The following is a 22,313-nucleotide window of genomic DNA, read 5'->3' on the forward strand; positions in this document are numbered from 1 at the left end:
AAAATTTTACAACCTTTTTAGAGATTTCCAATGTACAAGTTTATGGCGGGGGGCGGACTAAGGGTATTACTTAGAAAATAGATAAGAAAACTGATGCTCCACCCGTTTTATGGTCAAAAATTTAAGTGATAGGTTATTGTTCTAATGAGGTGGGTTGGCTAAAATTTTGCTTCTTGCTACTGACCATATAAATATCAGCTACAAACACTGCAGAGTTCAGTACAAAGCATTTTGTAAAAACTACTTGCGCTTTGATTCTTCTGACATTGTGTTCGTGCATAGATTTTTCATATATCTATACGCAAAAATTTTTTATTGTAAAAGTAATAATTGTGTTTGGGAATACGTTGACGTTTTTAATAAGAAGTTTTTATTAAGAAAAAAAGCAAAAATGGATATTAACAATGTAAGTATAATATTATTATTATAATTTTTTTTTTTTTTTTTTTTTAGTTTGATTTATAGCATACATTTTAACCAATCTGTGTATTTCCTTTCTTTTCAGATTTTCAATGACTCATGCTACTTGCCACTGAAATGGGTGGAAAAATATGGGTTGGCCATACTATGGCAAACGATGATGGCGCAAGTTTGGCGACAGATAGAGTCGGGTGAAGATTGGTCGGAAGTGATTTATTTAATTGATGACCAGAAGACCAGGCTGCTCAAATTGGGGGCGAATATTTGGTGCTACTTTATGGTGACCGACAATGATGATGAAGAAATTCTACGTGCAGACCTGCGGCAAATCGCTCATGATTCAGAATATTTCTACATTGATGCCGTAACAGCTCGCTGCATAAGATCTGCAGCCAGTAGCGAAGGATGGCCAGTCGATATAGTGAATTTTCTGAGACCCGGTGAAGAGCTGATGATTGTGGATGAAAACGTTGAAGTCATCACCATTGATGATGAAGATGATTATGATGATGATGAAATCATCATTGATGATGATGATGATGAGGACGAGGATGATGATGACGATATTGATTTCTATCCACCAAGAACACCATCACCACCACCACCATATTCTCCACCACCTTCATACTCATCATTGTTTCCAGTTGATCCACTACCGCAAACAGTGTATGCACCATCGACATCATCATATGCACCATCGACATCATCATATGCATCGTTTTTGCCGCCACAACCGTCATCATCAGGCATATCATATGCATCACCACCATTATCACCATCACCGCCTTCATATCTACCACCACAACCATCATCACAGCGGCTACCATATCTGTTGCCACCACCTTCGCAACAGCCATCATATTTGCCGCCACCATCATCACCACCACCGACATATTTACTACCTCAACCACCGACATATTTACCACCACAACCACTGATGCCCTGGATAGATGATAATAATATTTATACTAATAATCCAAATGAATTGGGGTGGATACTAGCTCCGCCAGAACCATATCAGCAACAAGCTCCACATCACCAAGAAAATTATGATGATTATGATCATCAGCATTTTCAACAGCAGCAACAACACCAACAACAACAACAACAACAACACCAACAACAACAACAACAACAACAACAACAACAGCAATATGATGATGGGCATTATTATTATTTTCACAATCAGCAGCAATTCATTCAAAACAATTTTTTTAATTCGTTTAGTGATGATGGTATGGACTATCATTTTTAAAAATAATTATAAATAATCATAATAATTATTATTATTATTTTTCATTATTATTATTATTATTATTATTATTATTATTATTATTATTATTATTACTATTATGATTATGATTATTGTAAGTGATTTTCATATTAGACTAAGTATATTTACAATCAAGCGTTTCTTGAAAATTGTATAATTATTATGTAATATTATTTTTCTTTTATATCATTTTAATTAAACTATTACTAAATAGTAAATAATTTTAAGTTTTTATTTTTATTTTATACATACATTTTTTGTTAAGTATATCAAGATTTTTTGATTAAATAAAAAAAAATATATATATACTTTAATTAATGTTGTTTTTTATTTCATTGTTCATTGATAGATATTTATTTATTCTAAGGCGATAATGGCCGGATGGCAAACAAAATTACATTTTTATTAATATATATATATATATATACAGTACAGAAAATAACTATATACATTATCAATGTAGCTATTTATTTTGATATTACATACATACATATCGTAAAAGTACATTAAGTATTTTGTTTCATAATTCATACATACATACAGTTCGTAAAAGTACATTAGGATATTTTTGATCGAATACAACATATATATTTGCAGCATTGCTATGTTTTAATAGTGTAAATGATCTACAGAAATAGATGTTAACTATCTTATTTATGTAATATTGAGAAATAATGATAATACAGCTGATATATTAATCATGATATGTCATTTCAAAGTCGTTATATTTACCACCGAAATAAGTAAGGTAAAGCTTATGATATGGTATTGGGTTGAGTAACTCTTCGAAATAATTAGGATTCTTCGTTATCAATATCGACGTCCTTTTTGGTAAAAAAACATTGAATTCGTTATTAATTGTAGCAACAACTCTTAATCCAAATTTCGTATTGACATTTTTGAAAGCGGTTATTTGATAATCACCATCTCTTTCCAATTCGTTCAGCTTTTTGGTTGGTAAAAATACAGGTAATTTGATGGCCTCATTAACTTTTGAAAGGTCCATTATTCGCTGTGCAAATATTCCAAATATTAATTTTAAGTTATCATATTTTGAATATATTTAATAGTTTTTACAATTTAAAAAAATCTTACCTGTTGAACACGACTTTATAGTGCACTACTCACAGAAAAAATTTTTAGATAACTGTGAGGATTATGACAAAAACTCGAGTTTTTATATTGATGATCCCCACTTAAAAAATGCTCTTTGTGGGGATTTCTGCAGAAAATATAATTTGGGAGTACAAATTTAAAAAAATGATTGGTTCAAAACCGGTCAGCCGATGAATCCCCTACTTCTAATGAAATGAAAATATTCCTGGGAAAACTTTCAAATTTTTGGCCAAAACCCACCCCCCTTACAGCCGTTAAAAGATTTGAAATAATCAGGATTGAAAAATAAACCCCCACCTTTATGTGTATAAAAAATTCGTGAACATTCTCGAATGTTCGACCTCCCACCAAGCCCCCTCCCGCCAAGCCTCCCTCCCAATCCTGCATAAAACAGTAAAAATTTGAAAATATATATTAAAAAGTTCTTATTTATCTGCTAAGTCCCAAAATCTTCTTTTATCGATAAAAGAAAACAGACCCCCAATCAAAACCTGCATTACCATGATCAGGTCCCAGTCAAATCTGCATTACCATGGCTGGGCCTTAAACAAGTCTGCATTATCATGAGCAAGTCCCCCACCAAATCTACATTATCATTAATGAGAAAATAGGTCCCAATATATTGATTAATAATGAAAAAAAGGTCTCACATATCGCTAAATTAAATCTACATTGCCGATAACAGCCCCCCAGATATCGATAAAAATAAATCTGCATTACCATAAATATGAAAAAGGTCCCCAAATATCGATAAAAAGAAATCTACATTACCAACATCAGGCTTAAATGTCGATAAAACAAATCTACATTGCCGACATCGGGTACTTATCGTAGGTCGGTAAAGTAGGTCGCTGTTTTGATTTTGGGGCCAATAACCCTCTTATTCAACTACTGATACCAAAAAGGAAGAATTCAACGTAGCTCTTGTATCTAAATCAAAAGAGACTAGTAAAAATAACATCAATATTTCGCCCGTCCAAATCTCAAGTAAAACAAGAACAACATCAAAAATGTTACAACCTCAATCGATAAAGGAAGACTTTAACTATAAATTTTTAAAATCAATTACTGAGAAGAAATACTCAACGATACATTTATTTAAGCTGTTCAAAGAAAATAAAAATTTTAACAATTATTCTGTTCAAGATTTTGCAAAACTTTATCGTACAATCGAACGATACCCCAATCTAGAATATTATTATCATGATTCTGATCTCAAAGTCGTTTTAAATCCTTCCATGTTTAAATTACAGCCAGACATCATATTGTCTTCTGTATTTTATGCTAAAAAGAAGCCCTCGTATTGTTTACACCTCGAGACCAATATACAAAGTCCTGAACCACCCGATTACGTATCGTCATTAGCTGGGAAAACAATTTTTCCATTCAAGACCGAGTCATTACCTTCAGAAGCCAGACCACTACCTACAGTGAGTTTACCACCTAAAGAGATGTTTACTTCAGGTGAGGAGGCCGTCGACTTGTCTACTGTATTAAAATCGTCATGGGACAACCAGGAAGCATTTTCCATTCTTCCTATCTCACCATCTTCAAACCGAGAGATAGGATCCTTAAACTCAAATATCGAAACTGAGAATCTACACAACAATGTTGGACGTAACTATCAATTACTTACACTCATCTTACTCAACATACTTCATCTACAAGGAACAATAAACCTATCAGCTTCATATAATTATCCATCATCGGACTTAGAAGATTTTAAAATTAATAACTACGATACACCATTCATTGAACTACGTAATAGTCCGATCATACAATGTCTAGCTTAAAATACTAGATTTCTGAGTGTTAAAATTTGTAAACGCAAACATCTTGTTAAAACTTTTGATCGTCAAGTTTTTTTTCCTCTTTCCTTTTGTTTTTTATTTTCTTTTTATTAACCCTCAGGAATACTAGTAAAATATTAGAGATGTTGGAGGAACACAAAACTACCGTTCAAAAGAAAGGAGGAAAAACAAGTTTTTTTTTGCTTCAACATATATCGGTAAATAAGTTAAGTTACATATCATTTAGAAATAAGAATAGAACAAATGTTTTGTCAAAATAACTCATCGAAATACTATCTGAGGTGACTTACAGTTTTGCAGTTATTTCGAAAAAAAGGAAAATTTCAGTCTTAAGAATTGAACAAAATACTAGAGTACAGGTAAATTAAACACAAAAGTTCGTTGACCCCCTAGCAGTCTTCACCTAACTGATGTACCTAAACCTCATCCTATCTCCTTCAGGATACACACAAAAATACATAAAGAAAATTTGAAAAAGAAGAAAATAAATACTAACATTAATTTAGTCATCTCTAGAAACTCGATCAAAACACCATTTCAAGATCATCTACACGAAAATGATGAATAGCATCACCGATAAATCATCTATCTACATAGATCAAAACGAATAAGAAACAATACAAGCATCAATTACTGCATGGAACATCAACAAAAACGCTGCCAGAGGTCCATGATAACGTTCATTGAAGACTTCGTTTGGAGACTCGAGATAACAGTTATTGAGACACATGAAATAGAATCATCAGCAGAGTTTCTTTGATCACCAACGTCTGTTTAACCACATAATCATCTCACCAATCATCTTAAGTACAAACACATCACATGATTGCAACTTACGTAATTGACAAGATTTTGGAAATTAGCCTTACCAAAATTTAAGAAACAGTCATAACTACGAATTGAGATAAGTAAAATGATGTGCGTGATTTCCCTCACTCTCCTGAATTCCACTCCTTTTGATTAAGACGAACGTAAAATAACAAAAATTTTTAAATTAAGCTTGATTTCAGTCACTATTTAAGCAAATAATTGCATAAATTGTAAATCATCGGGACGATGATTATTTTTAGGTGGGGAGGTGTCACGGCTGCTACATTCAAAAATTTTATTATTTTTCTTTCCAAATAAGTACACACTAAGATCTTTTGCACTTAGACCCTTTTTATGACGTCCGACTTACTGACGCCAGCAGTCGTACCGGACAAATATACCTACCTGAGCGTTGTCAACGCTTTACAATTAAGTCGTATTGTACTAATGGACCACGCGTATTATCGATTTCTTTTTCCTTTAAATTTCATCATTTTTACTTAACGTACTTTTAAAATTTATGTATCCGTTCCCATTTAAGAATCTAAGCATAGGAGCGGTAATCTTTCTTCGATTTTCTTCTTAAAACTAGAGACCACTCAACTCATGTGCACCTACATGTGATTCTTGGAAATTAGAGAAAGCTAATGGAAACAAAAATTTTATACTTGCCCTTTGTTACTGCCGTGTGTGACGCCATGTTTTATTTTAACAGTGAAGAATAATTTTCCGTCTTACTTACCTGTTATTGATTTTTTATAAACAACGTTAACCCCTCCACTATTATTTAAATTAATTCATCCCTTCCATTTTGTAACAGAAATATACTTCAAATAATAAAAGTCACTGATCGGGCCCCATTTGAATTAGTTATAATCGACCGTCTGAAGCGTCAACATGGCTACTTTAAATAAAGAACTTGTGCTCTCAGTATCTTACCCGTTGAATAAGTCTTATACCAAGACTTTGGGCGTTGGCTACGAGTGGCAACCACAGACAAAAGAATTTTATCTAGTTGTACAACTAGTTGCTACCTCTCCACGGTCAGTTATCACATTAAGTATCGGTGAATGGAAAATATTGTGTGATAGTTTAGGCATTATTTTAAATTATTTTTATCATACTAACAGTTTAATCGCGCCTTCTCAACGTCCAAAACTTGAACCTCTAAAAATTAGTGAAAATATTAGTTTCATTTACCACGAGTTATGACACTCAATCAGTTCTAATATCTAGTAAAAACAATAACGCTAAAATTTATATGATGTTTATTACTATTAGACACTTAAACATATAAGCAGTTGGGTTTCTTTAAAAATAGACAGTTTAAATAAAGTACCAACTGATAAATATAAAAGTGATATTGTAGACGCTGTTGCTGAGGGCACCTGGAAAAATATAATGAAACACGACATGGATAGGCTGCCGGAGCCTAAAACAATAGCCTGTTGTATGACGGATAATTTCAAGCCTTCATACACCACAAGTGCCACAAAACTAGATACTCAAAATGTCAGTACTCTGAAATTTTATGATTTCTTTAGTGAGCTTCTTACTTTTTACGTTTTTAAATTATCACGGGAAGCTTTGGCAATTATACCTACTTTGAAATTTCGCTGGAGATCAGAATCAAATAGCGAAAATTCATACACAAGTCAACAGTTTGAAGTGAGAACTCCAACTTTTACAACATTCGAATAAAAAAAAAAAAAAAAAATTTATAAAACTTCAAGTTATCATAGTTGGTACTACCACGATCAATATGTTCAACATCAAAGTTTAAATATTTCTATTTTATTACAAATTAAATTTTTAACTGTGAGAAAGTTTTTATATACAATAGCATCTATTGAAACAAGTTTTTTATTCAGTATTTCTACATTTTCATGTGAACTACTTGTTTAATAATAATTTTTCAATATATTATTATTATTATTCAAATATCGATTTACATTGCTTCGATAGTTAATTTTTTTGTCGCCGCAGTCGCCATTGCTGCAGTAGCCGCCATTCGTAGGTCTATTGTGTCATTTCATTGTTAACCGTCCGCTGCCATCTTTTATAACTTGTGAGTCATGGATATCGTCATTACAATACAAGGTTTTTGGGGGAACAAAGGTACATTTATACCTAAAGAAATTTGTGCTGTGTCTATTCGAGAAGCCTCATTTATTGCTCATTGGATTATTAAACCATCAGAAAATTACGAAGATCTAACTAAAACTTGGCGATCAGCAAATAATACTCTTACATTGACGCAACATGGAATCGAGTGGTTTGATGGTGATACAGAAAGAGAGTGTGTGTACAATAATATCAGACAGCTAGTGAAACTATCAAATAAAATTTATACTGTTGGTTTTTACTCTACTAACTTTCTCACAAGTTTACTTAATCGGGAAATTATTAATATCGAATCAGATATTGGCGGTACTTCATCAGACCTACTCCCACCTAAAAGTGGTATGTGTTTTCTTCATACTCTTAAACGTTATACAAATCCTCATCGAAATTTTGATTGTGCATTCAACATCACGATTCGCGTTAAAAAATTCATCAAAGAAAGATGTGTACCAAATACAAGTTTTCTGCTGCCACTTTCTAACGTTCATAGTACCAATAATGACTCATCCAACGGATATCTGCAACCTAAACGACCATCGACACCAGTGTATGTTTCAATGAACAACCTCAGTACTTCAACCAACGCCCAAACATCATCCTATCAAAATTATCATTTTGACTCCGATAATTCAGTAACATATAAAAATTTATGATATAAACTACAAAAAAATATTAAAATAGCAACGTTAATTTTGAAAGTTCTACAAAATGATAAAAATATAAAATTGTAGAAATTAAAATATAAAAAATTACTAAAAAACTAACAACTAACAAAATTAACAAAATTAACATAAAAGTCACTGGGGTATTCTCCCACGCCGCTTTTCCGAGCGATAGCGTCTGGCCCAGTCCCCCTCCACCCGAGGGGGACGAGGGCCCCAGACGCTATTGTTCGAGAACAATAGCGGCGGGGATTATACCCTAGTAACTACTTGTTCCTTAAAATTTAATTTTATAAGTGATAAAACATTTGTGCAATTTGTTCAGTCTATAAAATAATCATTTTATTTTTCAGGATTTCGAGCTTTGTATTAGTGACGTTGCATAAGAATTCGATTATAAGAAGAAAATGGAGCCAATTATCTCAACTTCAACAGAAAACAAGGAATTAACTGCAGAATTCTGCATGCAATGGCTGTTGCACGCGCTTAGCCAATGTAAAAATGATGACTGCACATTATCAAACTGTCAACACATGCGTGAAGTTATAAAACACTGCAAGGAATGTGATAAAAGAACAAGGGTTAATTGTTTAATCTGCCAAGATTTCATGTCGCTGTGTTGTTTTCATGTGGAACGTTGTCACAAAGGATCTAATTGCCTTCTGCCATTTTGTTATATGGTTAAAGAGCTTGTAAAATATCTAGAGTCCCTGCCAAGATCACCGAAAAGTTATAAATTACTGGGTCTTGAGCCAACGCCTTTACCGGAATACCTTCAGCGGGATAGAAGATTATCTGAAGTGAACTCTCAAAGGCAAGTGATGGATCTTCCAGTACCAGTGTTTCAAGATGCGAATTATAATGTAAAGGTTGAATTTTTATTCGCTCCTGATTCATCGCTGGGTGATTCTTGTTTTGATCACAAATATACTGGTTTATTCAGAGAATCAATTTAAAACGAATAAGAAAAAGACAAAATTTTAAATAGATTTTAATGCTTCTGAATAATTTGGAATCACCCTTCGTATGGGTCATTAACATGACCAACCATTTTGTATCGTTTTTCTTAGTCAGGAATTATTCTTGTGCCCTTTGTTGGTGCTTAAATAATGTTCACCACCGATTGTTTTACAAAATATTGACAAATAAATGTGTGTCAAATCAGACAATAATTAAAAAAATTTTTAAATTAATTCTTTATCTGTGATTAAAGAAATTTGTTATAGTAATAATGTAAATACAATTTTAAGTAGCAACTGTAACGGTTAAAACTTAATTTTAGTTAAATAAATCTTCAAAATATTATTTACTTGTTATTTTGAATTCTCGCTTTATTTAAAAATTAATGGTTGCCCGCATGAAAAAACTTCATATGTGAAAACATACATAATAGAGTATATCATAAAGGTGAAAGGGCGCATAAATTTTTTTTTTCATCGCCAATTGATTAGTAAACATTTTCTACGCTTGAAAATCAAACATTGTTTTCCCAAAGCAAAAAGGGCGTATAAATTTTTTTCGGAAAAATTTATTAAAAAGCTTATCTGAAGTCTAAAAATAACATATAAAAAAAATGCTGCTGTCAAAAAGGTGTATTCTAACATCTGTCCTTTTAATATCAAAATTGAAAATATGCTTAGAAAAATCACAAGGTACGCGTGATTGTATTAATATTTTTTGTTATGGAATTGATTATGTTACGTCTGGCAAAAATCAGACGATTTTATTTTAATTTTATAATTTTTAAATAAGTAAAACTGAATAATGAGAGTATACATTAAGTGCCTCGATGGTCAGTTTTAGAAATCGTTTTGGTGCGTCACAAAAGGTTTTAACGGCTTAAAACCAAAACAAACAAACAAATTGAAATTTTATCAGTTTCGAGTACACGGAAAAAAAATTCTAGTTAAATTTACAATGCTAACATCGTAATTTGTCCTATTAATTATTGTATTGGTGGACTAGACTTTTCACATCGTAATTTTTACGATGTAGGGTTGGAAATTTCATTTAAGAAATAATACTTCAGACAAACAATACGAAGTCTTGAGCTCTTTAATATAAATTACGATGTAACATCGTAAAATTTGAAGAGAAATTTTAAATAAAAGATTAAAATAAAAATCGTTCGGCAGTTGGATTCGAACCCGAGTCCTTTCGAGTGCGAAGTGTCCGACGCCTTGGACCACTCGGCCACTGAAAGGCCTACACTATATGATGTTTTTAAGATCCATATAAACGACTTGCGGAGGACCCAGTTACTATTTAAAAAGTACGATGTAACATCGTACTTTTTATAGCTTCCATCGTATTATAACAGAGGCAGCACTGTAATATTTATTTTGTTAAAAAGTAAATAGAAATATTAAATGTACGAATAAATATAGTTTTTAAAGTGTAATTTTTATTTATTTTTTTTTACGATGTTAAATTGTAATTTTTGCAGTAATTTTTAATCCTAAAAGTCTTTGTTAAAATTACGATGTTAAATAGTAAAAAATATAACCCACATAATAAATTTTGAAATAAAACATTTAAAAATTGACGTTAATAAAAGTCTAGTCCGAGATTACGATGTTAACATCGTAAATTTTGGTAGAATTTTTTTTCCGTGTACTAGATAAGAGCTGAACACATTTTAAACTCATTTTAAAATGCTTTAACTAAAAATATTTCATAATAATAATTCATAAAAAATTATTTCATAGTCTGATAAAAAATAACATTTCATATTTTTTATAAATAATAAATAATAGTAAAAGGTTCTAAGTGAGAACACTAGACCTGGTAAATAATATAATATTTTATAGGTTATTAATAATAATTAATAATCAAAGGTTCTAGGCAGCTCGCCAGGCATGATAAATAATAACTAATAATAAATAATATTTGATAAATAATAAATAGTAATAAATTATTATTTAATAAATAAATAATAATTCATAATAGTAAAATGATGTACATGGGTACATGGTGTACATGAGTACATGATGTACATGAGTATATGATGTACATGAGTATGTGTATGTATGCGTGTGTGTGTTTTGCTCACGTGTAAATGTGCTTGCGTGTGGGTGGACACATATACGCACACATATGTACACATACTCATACGAGGGCATCCACTTGTAGTGGGAGTTCATACGACACTCTCTGGAAAATCTAAGAGTGAGGGTAAGGGCCCAGGAATTCGGACACTTAATTGGTCACGCTTTTTCCCCCAATTGAGGTCAACTGGAACGCCCCGAAAATCGAGACCCAAAAAATTGGTCGTGTGAACTCTCTCTCTTGACCAGGATCTCCAAGTATGCGGATCGTAAATAAAACTTAGGTTCAGTGGCCGGGTTCCCCCGGGTCCCTCCACGTAGAATGGACAAGTATATTTTTAATTAGAGTCAGTGAGCGTTATACTAAGTGTTCTCTATTATATCCTTTTATTTAAATATTTTCGCAACGGTAAATACTGCAAGGTGGAAACCCAGGTATGTCAATAAATATTTAATATAAAATACCACAGATAAAATTTTGTAAGAGACTTTGAGAAAGAGTCTGGTCACTAAATTTTATACTTGAATTCATTTTGAATAATTAACTTTGTAAGAGACTAAGAAATAGTCTGGTCACAAATTATTATATTTGAATTTATATGGGAATAATTAACTTTTGTAAGAGACTAAGGAATAGTCTGGTCACAAATTATTATACTTGAATTATATGGAAATAATTAAATTTTGTAAGAGACTTTAAGAAATAGTCTGGTCACAAATTTTATACTTGAATTCATTTTGAATAATTAACTTTGTAAGAGACTAAGAAATAGTCTGGTCACGAATTATTATATTTGAATTTATATGGGAATAATTAAATTTTGTAAGAGACTTTAAGAAATAGTCTGGTCACAAATTATTATACTTGAATTTATATGGAATAATTAAATTTTGTAAGAGACTAAGAAATAGTCTGGTCACAAATTATTATATTTGAATTTATATGGGAATAATTAACTTTTGTAAGAGACTGAAAAATAGTCTGGTCACGAATTATTATATTTGAATTTATATGGGAATAATTAACTTTGTAAGAGACTAAGAAATAGTCTGGTCACGAATTTTTATATTTAATATTGTATTTGAATAGTTAATTTTATTAAGTGTTGTTTAACATTTAATTTTGCGTTTAAAATTGTAATTAAATAATTTTTAATAACTAAATTTTTGTAATAGTTATTTAGCAAACAATAATATTTGTACGGTTTTACAATATATGTATTAAATTTAAACCGAGAATTTATCATTTAATTTAACCTTCACCAACAATATTATTAAGACAAAAACCTCTGGAGTTCCCGGTCTATAGGCTTCGGCTTGGGCCAAATACTCACAACTTAAATAATTACGTACCAAATTTTTGGACGTAACAATTATTACAGTTTATAAAATCATTTTGAAATTCTTATACTAACCCGTGTAAAAAAAAAATGTTCGAAATTTATACGAAAAATGTTCGAAGCTCGAACATCGAAACGTGACACAATTTTGCATATTTTTCGAACATTCAATGATTTGAGTTTTTCGTTCAGAAAATTTTTTATGAAATATTATTTGCATTTTTTTTTCGGACATGTAGTTTTTCAAATTTTTGAATTCTTTCAATCTAGATAAGTAAGAAAATTTTATAATCAGGAGACACGGTAGTGTCTCGCGCCAAGTACACGTTTAAACACACATGTATATGTGTGAAGTGTCATGGCGCGAGCCTGCCGTGTCTCTATACCGTAGACCGAACGGTATTTAGCTCCAATTTTTTAAAAACTTTTTAAATAACAAAATTTTTAGAAAATTTTTTTTTCAGTCGAAAGATGATTGATTGTTCGTCATAAAATTATGAAACTTTACTCATTTTAGTAATGAGAACTAATTTAAATAATGAAATTAGGCCAGCATATACTATAGCACCCCCATTTTTAATAATTTTACAAATTTTTTTATGCGAAAAGGGCACTGCCAGAGAATAAAAACTTATAAGAAATGCCATGATTCAGTAAATGATAAATAATTTTTCTATAGTAATAATTTATTTTTTCGCCACCAGCGGAGCTCCAGTCTATATTTTTTACTATAGTTTGATATGAAATTTACCCTGATAGTCACCTCAACTGCAAATTAACTCCTCTAATAGCCACTTTAGCTTGAAATTGACTGTAATTTAACGTCATTGAAATTTCCTGCCCGAATTTGCCAATAATTTAACAGTAAAAGTTGAAAAGAAAAATTTGCGGTTAATTTTTGCTCGATTTAGAGGTAATCTTTTATAGAAAATAATTGTTGGTAACGTTCGTTCTTTGCATTTCAGATGATAAGCAAATTATACATAAAATGTCTATACAACTTGCTGTACAATATGACGTAAATTTACTACCCGAATTAGAATGCAAATTCACTTCCAAAGCTGACTAAAAAAAATTTTTCGTCAATTTTGAGGCAAAGTTTTACATCAATTTATTGTTAATTTGACTCAAAAATTGTTAAGATTTTTTTTTCCCTCAAATTGTAGACATATTTATGTATAAATTTGATTTCCTTCTGAAATGATAAGAACGAACATTAGCGACTTTTTTTTTCTAGTAAATTGTCTACAATTTTACGGTAAAAAATTACTTTACAATTTTTTAAGTCAAATTAACAATAAATTGATGCAAAAATTAGCCTGAAAATTGACGAAAAATTTTTTCTAGTAACCTTTTGAATTGAATTTGCATTCTAATTCGGGTAGTAAATTTACCTCAAATTGTATAGCAAGTTGTGTATAAATTGTCGTCAAAAACGGAAAAGTCCGAAAGTGACGGAAATTTGACGAAAAATTCAACGAAACTTTTGTACAGTAAGCTTTTGCTCAAGCAAACTGCCCTGATTAAACAAAAGTATTTGAAAGGATTAAAAAAATTTATATCCTTATGAATGCTATCGAATCCTGAAAATATGATTCAGAAGGATTTAACATGATTCAAATTTTTTAATTCTGTTAAATACTATTTAATCCTGAAAACATGATTTAACAGGATTTGAAATGATTTAAACTGTTAAATACTTTTAAATACTTTTTAATCCTAAAAAGATAACGAAATAAAAATATTATTTCAGGATTAAAAAGTATTCAATAGTATTAGAAATTTTAAATGCTAGCTGAATCCTTTTATATCCTAAAAAGATAACGAAATATAAAAATTATTTCAGGACCCTCGCGGAATTGCCATAACGGTATTTCTACGGTATTTTCCGAGTATTTTTTGGGTACAAGTATTATTACGGTATACCCTAGGTATAAATGCGGTATGTTTGTGAAATTTTATTACCGTACACAGAAAAAAAGGATTTCTTGGCGCAAAAAATTTTTTCTTGTTCTAAGAAAATTTGTACTTGACTCAAGAAATTTTTTATATCATAAAGTGAAAACAAAACTTTTCTTGGAATAAGAAAAAATTTTCTCGGAACAAGAAAAAAATTTTTTAGGCGAGAAAAAAATTCTTGAGCCAAGAAAAATTTTTGTCTTCAATTCATAATACAAAATATTTCTTGCGCCAAGAAATTCTTTTTTTCTGTGTATTAATACCGTAAATATATTGTGTTGATACCAAATTTATATAGGGACTGTACCGTTATAAGTTCGTATAAGTATAAGCTTCGTATAAACGCAGTATAAGCTCTGTAGGAATACCGTAATTAAATTTCACAAACATACCGTATAAATACGGTAAAACTACTTGTTATCGACTACGTGTATGCTCTTTTAGTACAGTGTTCAAACCGTATCATGAAAACCGCGAGGGGATTAAAAAGTATTCGGTAGCATAAAAAATTTTAAATACTGGTGAAATTCTTCTATATCCTAAAAAGGTTATGAAATAAAAATATTATTTCAGGATTAAAAAGTATTCGGTAGCATTAGAAATTTCAAATGCTAGTTGAATCCTTTTATATCCTAAAAAGATATTAAAATAAAAACTGTATATCAGGATTAAAAAGTATTCGATAGCATTAAAAATTTTAAATACTGGTTGAATCCTTTTAAATCCTAAAAAGATAACGAAATAAAAACTTTATATCAGGATTAAAAAGTATTCGATAGCATTAAAAATTTTAAATGCTAGTTGAATCCTTTTATATCCTAAAAAGATAACGAAATAAAAACATTATTTCAGGATTAAAAAGTATTCGGTAGCATTAGAAATTTCAAATGCTAGTTGAATCCTTTTATATCCTAAAAAGATAACGAAATAAAAATATTATTTCAGGATTAAAAAGTATTCAATAGCATTAGAAATTTTAAATGCTAGTTGAATCCTTTTATATCCTAAAAAGATAACGAAATAAAAATATTATTTCAGGATTAAAAAGTATTCAATAGCATTAGAAATTTTAAATGCTAGTTGAATCCTTTTATATCCTAAAAAGATAACGAAATAAAAATATTATTTCAGGATTAAAAAGTATTTAATAGCATTAGAAATTTTGAATGCTAGTTGAATCCTTTTATATCCTAAAAAGATAACGAAATAAAAATATTATTTCAGGATTAAAAAGTATTCAATAGCATTAGAAATTTTAAATGCTAGTTAAATCCTTTCAAATCCTTCTACTCCTTTCGATTATTTTAGTATTAAAAAGTATTTAATATGATTAATCGTGAATTTTAAAAAAGGATTTACAGTATTTAGAAGGATTTGAAAGTATTAAAATTTTAATCCTTTTTAATCCTGTCAAATACATTTTTTTAATCAGGGTAAGCAAAATAATTTGAAATATGCTAAAAAGGACACGGGTCCATTTAATTTAAATGGGTAACGGACGGTTGATTCACCCCTGCTATAGGGGGTGGACCTCAACTTCGTTTCAGTGGCGCCCAACGTGGGGCCCACATGGCCTTATTATTAAAAAAAATCGGTCTGTCAGTTGACCCTGCGGGCCAGCCCCAAAACTTCCCGCTGTTTTCGAGCTCAAGAACCTCGAAAACATTATTGTGAATACATTTTCGAGCTCGAAAATACGTTTGTATGCTGTTGTTTTCGAAAAAAAAACGTTTTTCACCATTTTTTCTCCAACGATATCTCTCAAACGAATAAACCGATTGAGTTTCTTTCGACAACGGTTTCTCTTGAACGAATGAACCGATTTTGATGGTTGAGGTGGCATTTGACGCGGCTTATAAAGCTCTAGAGCCCAGTTCATTTTGGAATCAATCCATCGAGCACATTAAAAGTTATCCAAAAAAAACATTTTTGAAAAAATTTTATTTTTGGAATATCTCTGAACGAGCCCTACCGATCAAGCTCAATTTTCTTTCAGCTTCAAGGTATTGACAAGCCGCGTCGAATGACACCTTAAAGTTCAAAATCGGTTCATCCGTTCAAAAGATACAGGTATTTACATACGTACGTACGTACGTACATACATACATTCATACACTCGGACATCATCGTGAAATTAGTCTGAATAGCTTCCTAGGACCTCAAAACGTCGACATCTGGTGAAAACTTGATTTTCGAAAATTGGACCGAAACCATTAACTTCCGAATTGTTAAAAATTTTGAATTTTCTTAGTGGGAAGTTAAAAATATAAAAAATTAATATTCAAATAATTATTTATGTTATACGTGATTTATTAAAAATTTTCACAATTTTAGGCCCAGGATTTCAATCACTAATAATTTAATTAATTAATAAAAACACTGTCAAACCCTAGTGATAGAGTAAGTGAAAATATTCACAAAGTTAAATATTTTCAACACCGGAAAATTTTTTCAACACCGGTAAAGAATATTTACACCGGCGGCGGTGTTATTTCAACACCACTTCCGATGTTGAAATTTAAAACCGAAAGTTTTAACATCTACACCGCCTGGACTTACCCCAGTTTTTTTTACAATGTATAAGAGGGGGATAACGCGCCTTGTGCTGATCATAACGTTTTTAATTCTTAATGCATCCAAATGAAACTTAACATACTTATTTCTTGGTCGAAAATCAAGGTTAAGTTCGAAGATATGCTCTGTTGGTCAGATTTTCGAAAATTAAGTTTTCATCAGACGGACGCACGCGCGTGCGTTCGTGTGTGTTTAAACTTTTGTTGTCCGACGATATCTTTGGAACTCGTCAAAACTGAGAGCTGATTAGATTTTGAAATCGATCGGCCGAGCAGTTTACAAGTTATACGAAAAATAAAAATCAGAAAAAAACTTATTTTCAAGTTTTTGTTGCATAACTCTTAAATCACCGCAGGGTCAACCATTTTTCAGATTTTATTTTAATTTTCTTAGCGGGAAATTAAGAATGATTACGTTATTTATCAATATTCCATTTAAATCTAAATTTATTTTATTTTCATAACAAATGAAATATTTTCAATTAGCGTCACATCATTATTTATTATTTTTTTAATTAATATTTGTTTTGTTTTGTACAAAGTAAACGCTATTTTTTTAATAATGCGCAATTAATAAAAAATTGAAATAAAATATTATGTAAGTATCGGTAATAGAAATTGATTTATTTTATTCACTTTCTTCTTTAGATCTTTCACGATCAGTCCGTCGTGATTTTTTCTTACGGCGACTGGGACTACGAGATCTTGATTTATGTCGCCTTGAACGTGATCGTGATCGATGCCTGTGTCTAAAGTTAAAAAAAGATATTAAATTATCCATATACTTTTTTGATTAATGACGAGTTTAGATTTAAATAATTAAATATAAAATTACCTTTCTTTATGACGGTATTGTGACCTTGAACGATCACGATCTTTGTCATCATCTCGCGTTACAGAGTCACGTTCACGTTCTCTGACAGATGAATCTTTGTCACGTTCTGAACGATCACGTTCACGTTCTCTTTCTCTTTCTCTACCCATTGAATCAATTTCTCTTTCATTACGAGGAATGTCACCTCTAGGTGGTGGCTCACGCTGAGGTGGAGCAGAAGCAATCAACGGAGGAATTGTCAGCGGCGGTACCATTGTTGGAATTGATTTAGGACCTAGATCTTTATTGTCTTCAGGTGTTGATAATGGAACGGCTAAATTTGTTGGCTGCCAAGTCTATTAATTAAAATAAATTAATATAATTAATAGGGTGGTCCGTTTGGAATGACTATTTTTTTTTCACTCTCACTTGAAAATATTGTTCTAGACATTGAAAACAATTTCCCTTAAAGTTTCAACTCTTACTTTTAATTTTAAGTATTTTATTTCCGATTTTAAAGTTTTCCCGTTTAAAATACATAGGAAAGTTAGGATTCTTTTTCAATTTTCTATAGCTCAGCCGCATGGCAGTTTATCATGTCGCCGTTTGCGGCATTTTGTAGGTAATTTATTGCTCTTCAAAAGTCTCCTTATTAATTTTACTAATATTCTAACTGTCTTTTCTGTATTGGTTCTGATATCATTTCTTTAAGGACGTTTTTGCGTGACTCGTGAGTCAAATGAGGACTAACTGTTTCAAATTTAATTACGAGGCTATAAAATTTTTGAAAATATCTCAAAAATTTTTAAATAATTTATTAATTTTTTTGAACTATCGAAAATATTTATATAACAGTGTAAAAGTGCGTTCTGATTTTCAACTTGATCGGGCGCAAAAAAGTAAATGATTCAACAGCCATCTGTTATGCTAATTTGTATATTAATTGGACACTTCTTAGTCACCCGGGGCCAGGTCAGAACTCATTACAGTCATTTGAGTCTTGGACTAAATTAGTCTAATACGTTTCATTTTCGCATTATTATGTTACAATTTTATAGCACAGTGAATGAATTAAAATCGATATAAAACACCAAAATTGGTTACTGCATAAAATGAGGCGCAACAAAATGTTAAGTATTGAAGAAATTAATAAAATTAATTTTTTACTTAATCAAAATTTATCTCATCATGAAATCGCGAGAAGAGTGAATAGAAGTGTTAAAGTTATTAATAATTTCGTGAAAAACAATGGAAAGTACGGAAAAAATCATAAAGGTCGAACGAAATTCGCAAAAATATAAAATTTGAATTTTTATCTAATAGTAAGCCTCACGCAAGAACGTCCTTAATAATAATTTGGGCTTTTAGTGGATATTGACTAAATAACGAAATTTACAGTAATGATGCAGAAAACGATTTTTTAGGAAATGTGATTCTCTACAAAAAATTTTCTCTTAGTTAAGTGACTCAAGTTCATCGTTTGTGAGATATAGGGATTTTATTAATTTTGTAAATAAAATATTTTTTTAAAAATTCGACTAAATGCCTTTTAAGTTCAACTTTAAATAAGTAAATAATTTTCTTTTCATAAATTTAGCCTATTAATGAAAATACGAAGGATTAAATTTTTAAGCTTCGGAAAAATTATTGACAAATATTTTATTTACAAGATTAATAAAACCGCTACATCACGTAATTGAAGAACTTGAGCCACTTAACTAAGAGAACCTTTTTTGTAGAGAATAAAATTTCCTAAAAATTGTTATCTGCATTTTTACTGTAAATTTCGTTATCTAGTCAATATCCACTAAAACCCCAAATTATTATTAAAGAAATGATTTTTAGAACCAATACAGAAAAAACAATTAGACTCTTAGTAAAATTACTAAGGAGACTTTTGGAGTATTATATTACCCACAAAATGCCGCAAACGCCGACCCAATAATTTGAAATACGTGTGAGCTTTAGAGAATTGAGAAAAAAAAAATGCTATGCATTTTACATTTTACATGGGAAAACTTCAAAATCAAATGTAAAATATTTTAAATTAAAATTAAGATCTGAAACTTTCAGGGAATTTTTTTTCAATGTCTTGAACAATATTTTGAAATGAGTGAAAAAAAAAAATAGTCGTTCCCAACGGACCACCCTAATAATGAATGAATGAATTAATTAGAAAAATAAATTATAGATTATAAATTAACAAAAAAATATTTACCGGATCGTTTCCCCATTGACTGTCTTGTGTAGGCTCGTAGCTTTGATAATAAGGATCAGGTTCTGATACATAAAAAGGTGGAGGTTCTTGGTAAGGAGCAGGAGGAGGAGGTAAATCAAATGGTGGTGGTGCCATTCCAGGAGCTGGTGGCGGTACGCTCATGTCAGGAAACCCGGGTTTTCTTGAGTACTCTCGTCTGTCAGCTGTCATAACTTGTATAACATTTTCTTTAGGCGGTGATTTATCAAGATTCCTACGTGATGCTAAACCAGAACTGCCAATGACGTCAATTGTCCCAGCCATCTTTCTTCCAGGTGGTGGTCCAGCTCTTTTAGGTCCCGAAATACCAGAGTATTTGCTGTTGTCATTAGTAATAGCAACTTGTGACACACGTGTGTTTATTAAATTGGGTCCACCGGATCCAGCATTTAGAACAAGTCCAACACCCGATTCACTTCTCATTCTTTTTTGACGTTCGCAATAAGCCCGCCAAGTTTCTTCATTAAAACCGTAATTAAAGTAATCCGTAATATCGGCACCTGGTTGCCTCCATGGCTTATCTTCCAACTGATCGAGATTAAACTCGTGTGCTTGGATACCATTTATGACTCCAATTGTTTCAAATTCATCAATACTAAATTTACCAGGCTGTTTATTTAATTTATCTGATATTCCAGACGCATTTGTCAAAAGCCCGGAGCGTTTAATATTTAAATTATTGTAAGCTGGTGTTGATTTGATGTCACCAATGACAACATGAACGTCATCGTCTGAATCAGAATCACTTGAAGCATCAGCATCTTCTTGACTTGGTTCTTTAGTACCATTTTCATTTGTTTGTTCAGAAGCTTCATCCTCTGGTTCTACTGCCGATGGTTCTTCTAATTCTGACGTATCCGCTACCTTTTGATTAAATTAATGGTATGTATATTTATATATAATAAATTATTAATTTTTACACCGGTATATATATTTCCGGAGGTTATGTTTACAACTTACCCCAGTAGATTCATCAGCGTTAATTTCCGCGTTATTCTCTTCAATGTTTTGTAACTCATCTTGGCTTATTGTTGGCGTTGGATCTTTGTCATTTTCAGAAGGCTCGTCTTTTGTAAAACTGTCTTTTCCATCATTTGAATCGCCGTATAGCCACTGGTCTTCATTGTCATCCGCCATTTTTACTCTTTATGTATTTTTTTTTTTTTTTTTTTTTTTGAGTACATGCTCGGTGCAAAGTGCAAAGAAAACAGAGCAGAAGAGAAACTGAAATGGAAAAAGTAGAACGGCGCCTTTTTCCCGTGAGTATTTCATGAAATACTTTTTAAAACTGTCAGCTGTAGCGCTTTCATATAAAAACATTAGATGGAGCGCAATGAGCGTTTTGACGTTAAGATTTCAAATTTATATCCTTGGTTCGGTTCTGAGATTCGTCCCGTCACCGACCGACCTTTGAATTTAAATTTGATTTGGTTTAAAAATTGGAAAAATTTGAATTTGAATACGAATTCGACTAAGTTGACTGGATATGGGATTGCCCGAGTCTTACTAATATATATAGGGGCAAAACGGGGTACTTGAGAAAATAGAAAATTTTCGGGAATTTATATACGTTAAATATTTTTTTTTTTTCTAATGATTTCAAAGTGAATAGAAAAAATTTTCAGGTGACGTTAAAGAAATAATTTTCTTTTTTGCAGGCAAAATGGGGTACTCCCTAAAAAAGGTAAAAAAAAAAATTTTTGGATATTAAATAAATTTGATTAAATTAAATCTTTGTGTTAGTAATTTCCATAAAGAAAAATGACATTTCACTGAATTAAGATGCCAAGGAAGAAAAAAAAATTTTAATAGTTTTCATCATCAAACAAGTCATTAATAATTTTCGACTGACATTATCGATTTTTGAAATTTTTTTAACAAAATAATGCTCAATTATATTTACAAAAGTGATTTGGAAATGTTTAAAAAAAAAACTTTTTTTTATAAAAATTTAGGGGTATCTCATTTTGCCTCTCTCTCCCTTATACCTTAAAAAAAAAAATTCAATACTTAGTAATTGTTTAGTTTCAGGACCTCGAAACTCCACACATTTCAAAGTTTTAATGCAGCTAATAACCATAATATCCATAATTGAATTAATTGAATA

At 30.9% G+C, this 22,313-nt stretch overlaps 2 protein-coding genes across 2 annotated transcripts; one reads left to right on the plus strand and one right to left on the minus strand.

Annotated features, from left to right (window-relative positions):
• The first annotated feature begins 7,461 nt into the window (after nt 1-7,461).
• LOC130675339 (uncharacterized) lies at nt 7,462-9,627 on the plus strand. Its single transcript, XM_057480934.1, has 2 exons — nt 7,462-8,101; nt 8,570-9,627. Exons 1-2 carry the CDS (start codon nt 7,506-7,508, stop codon nt 8,664-8,666), a joined length of 693 nt encoding a protein of 230 aa, XP_057336917.1. The 5' UTR covers nt 7,462-7,505; the 3' UTR covers nt 8,667-9,627.
• A 7,983-nt stretch (nt 9,628-17,610) lies between these two features.
• On the minus strand, nt 17,611-21,382 carry LOC130675340 (pre-mRNA 3'-end-processing factor FIP1). Its single transcript, XM_057480935.1, has 4 exons — nt 21,167-21,382; nt 20,168-21,070; nt 17,971-18,305; nt 17,611-17,884 (listed from the first exon to the last, which is right to left on the minus strand). The coding sequence occupies exons 1-4, from the start codon at nt 21,341-21,343 to the stop codon at nt 17,764-17,766; spliced, it is 1,536 nt and encodes a 511-aa protein (XP_057336918.1). The 5' UTR covers nt 21,344-21,382; the 3' UTR covers nt 17,611-17,763.
• Nucleotides 21,383-22,313: the final 931 nt, after the last annotated feature.

The sequence above is a fragment of the Microplitis mediator genome, chromosome 10 (genome assembly GCF_029852145.1).
Source record: "Microplitis mediator isolate UGA2020A chromosome 10, iyMicMedi2.1, whole genome shotgun sequence".
Lineage (NCBI taxonomy): Eukaryota > Metazoa > Arthropoda > Insecta > Hymenoptera > Braconidae > Microplitis > Microplitis mediator.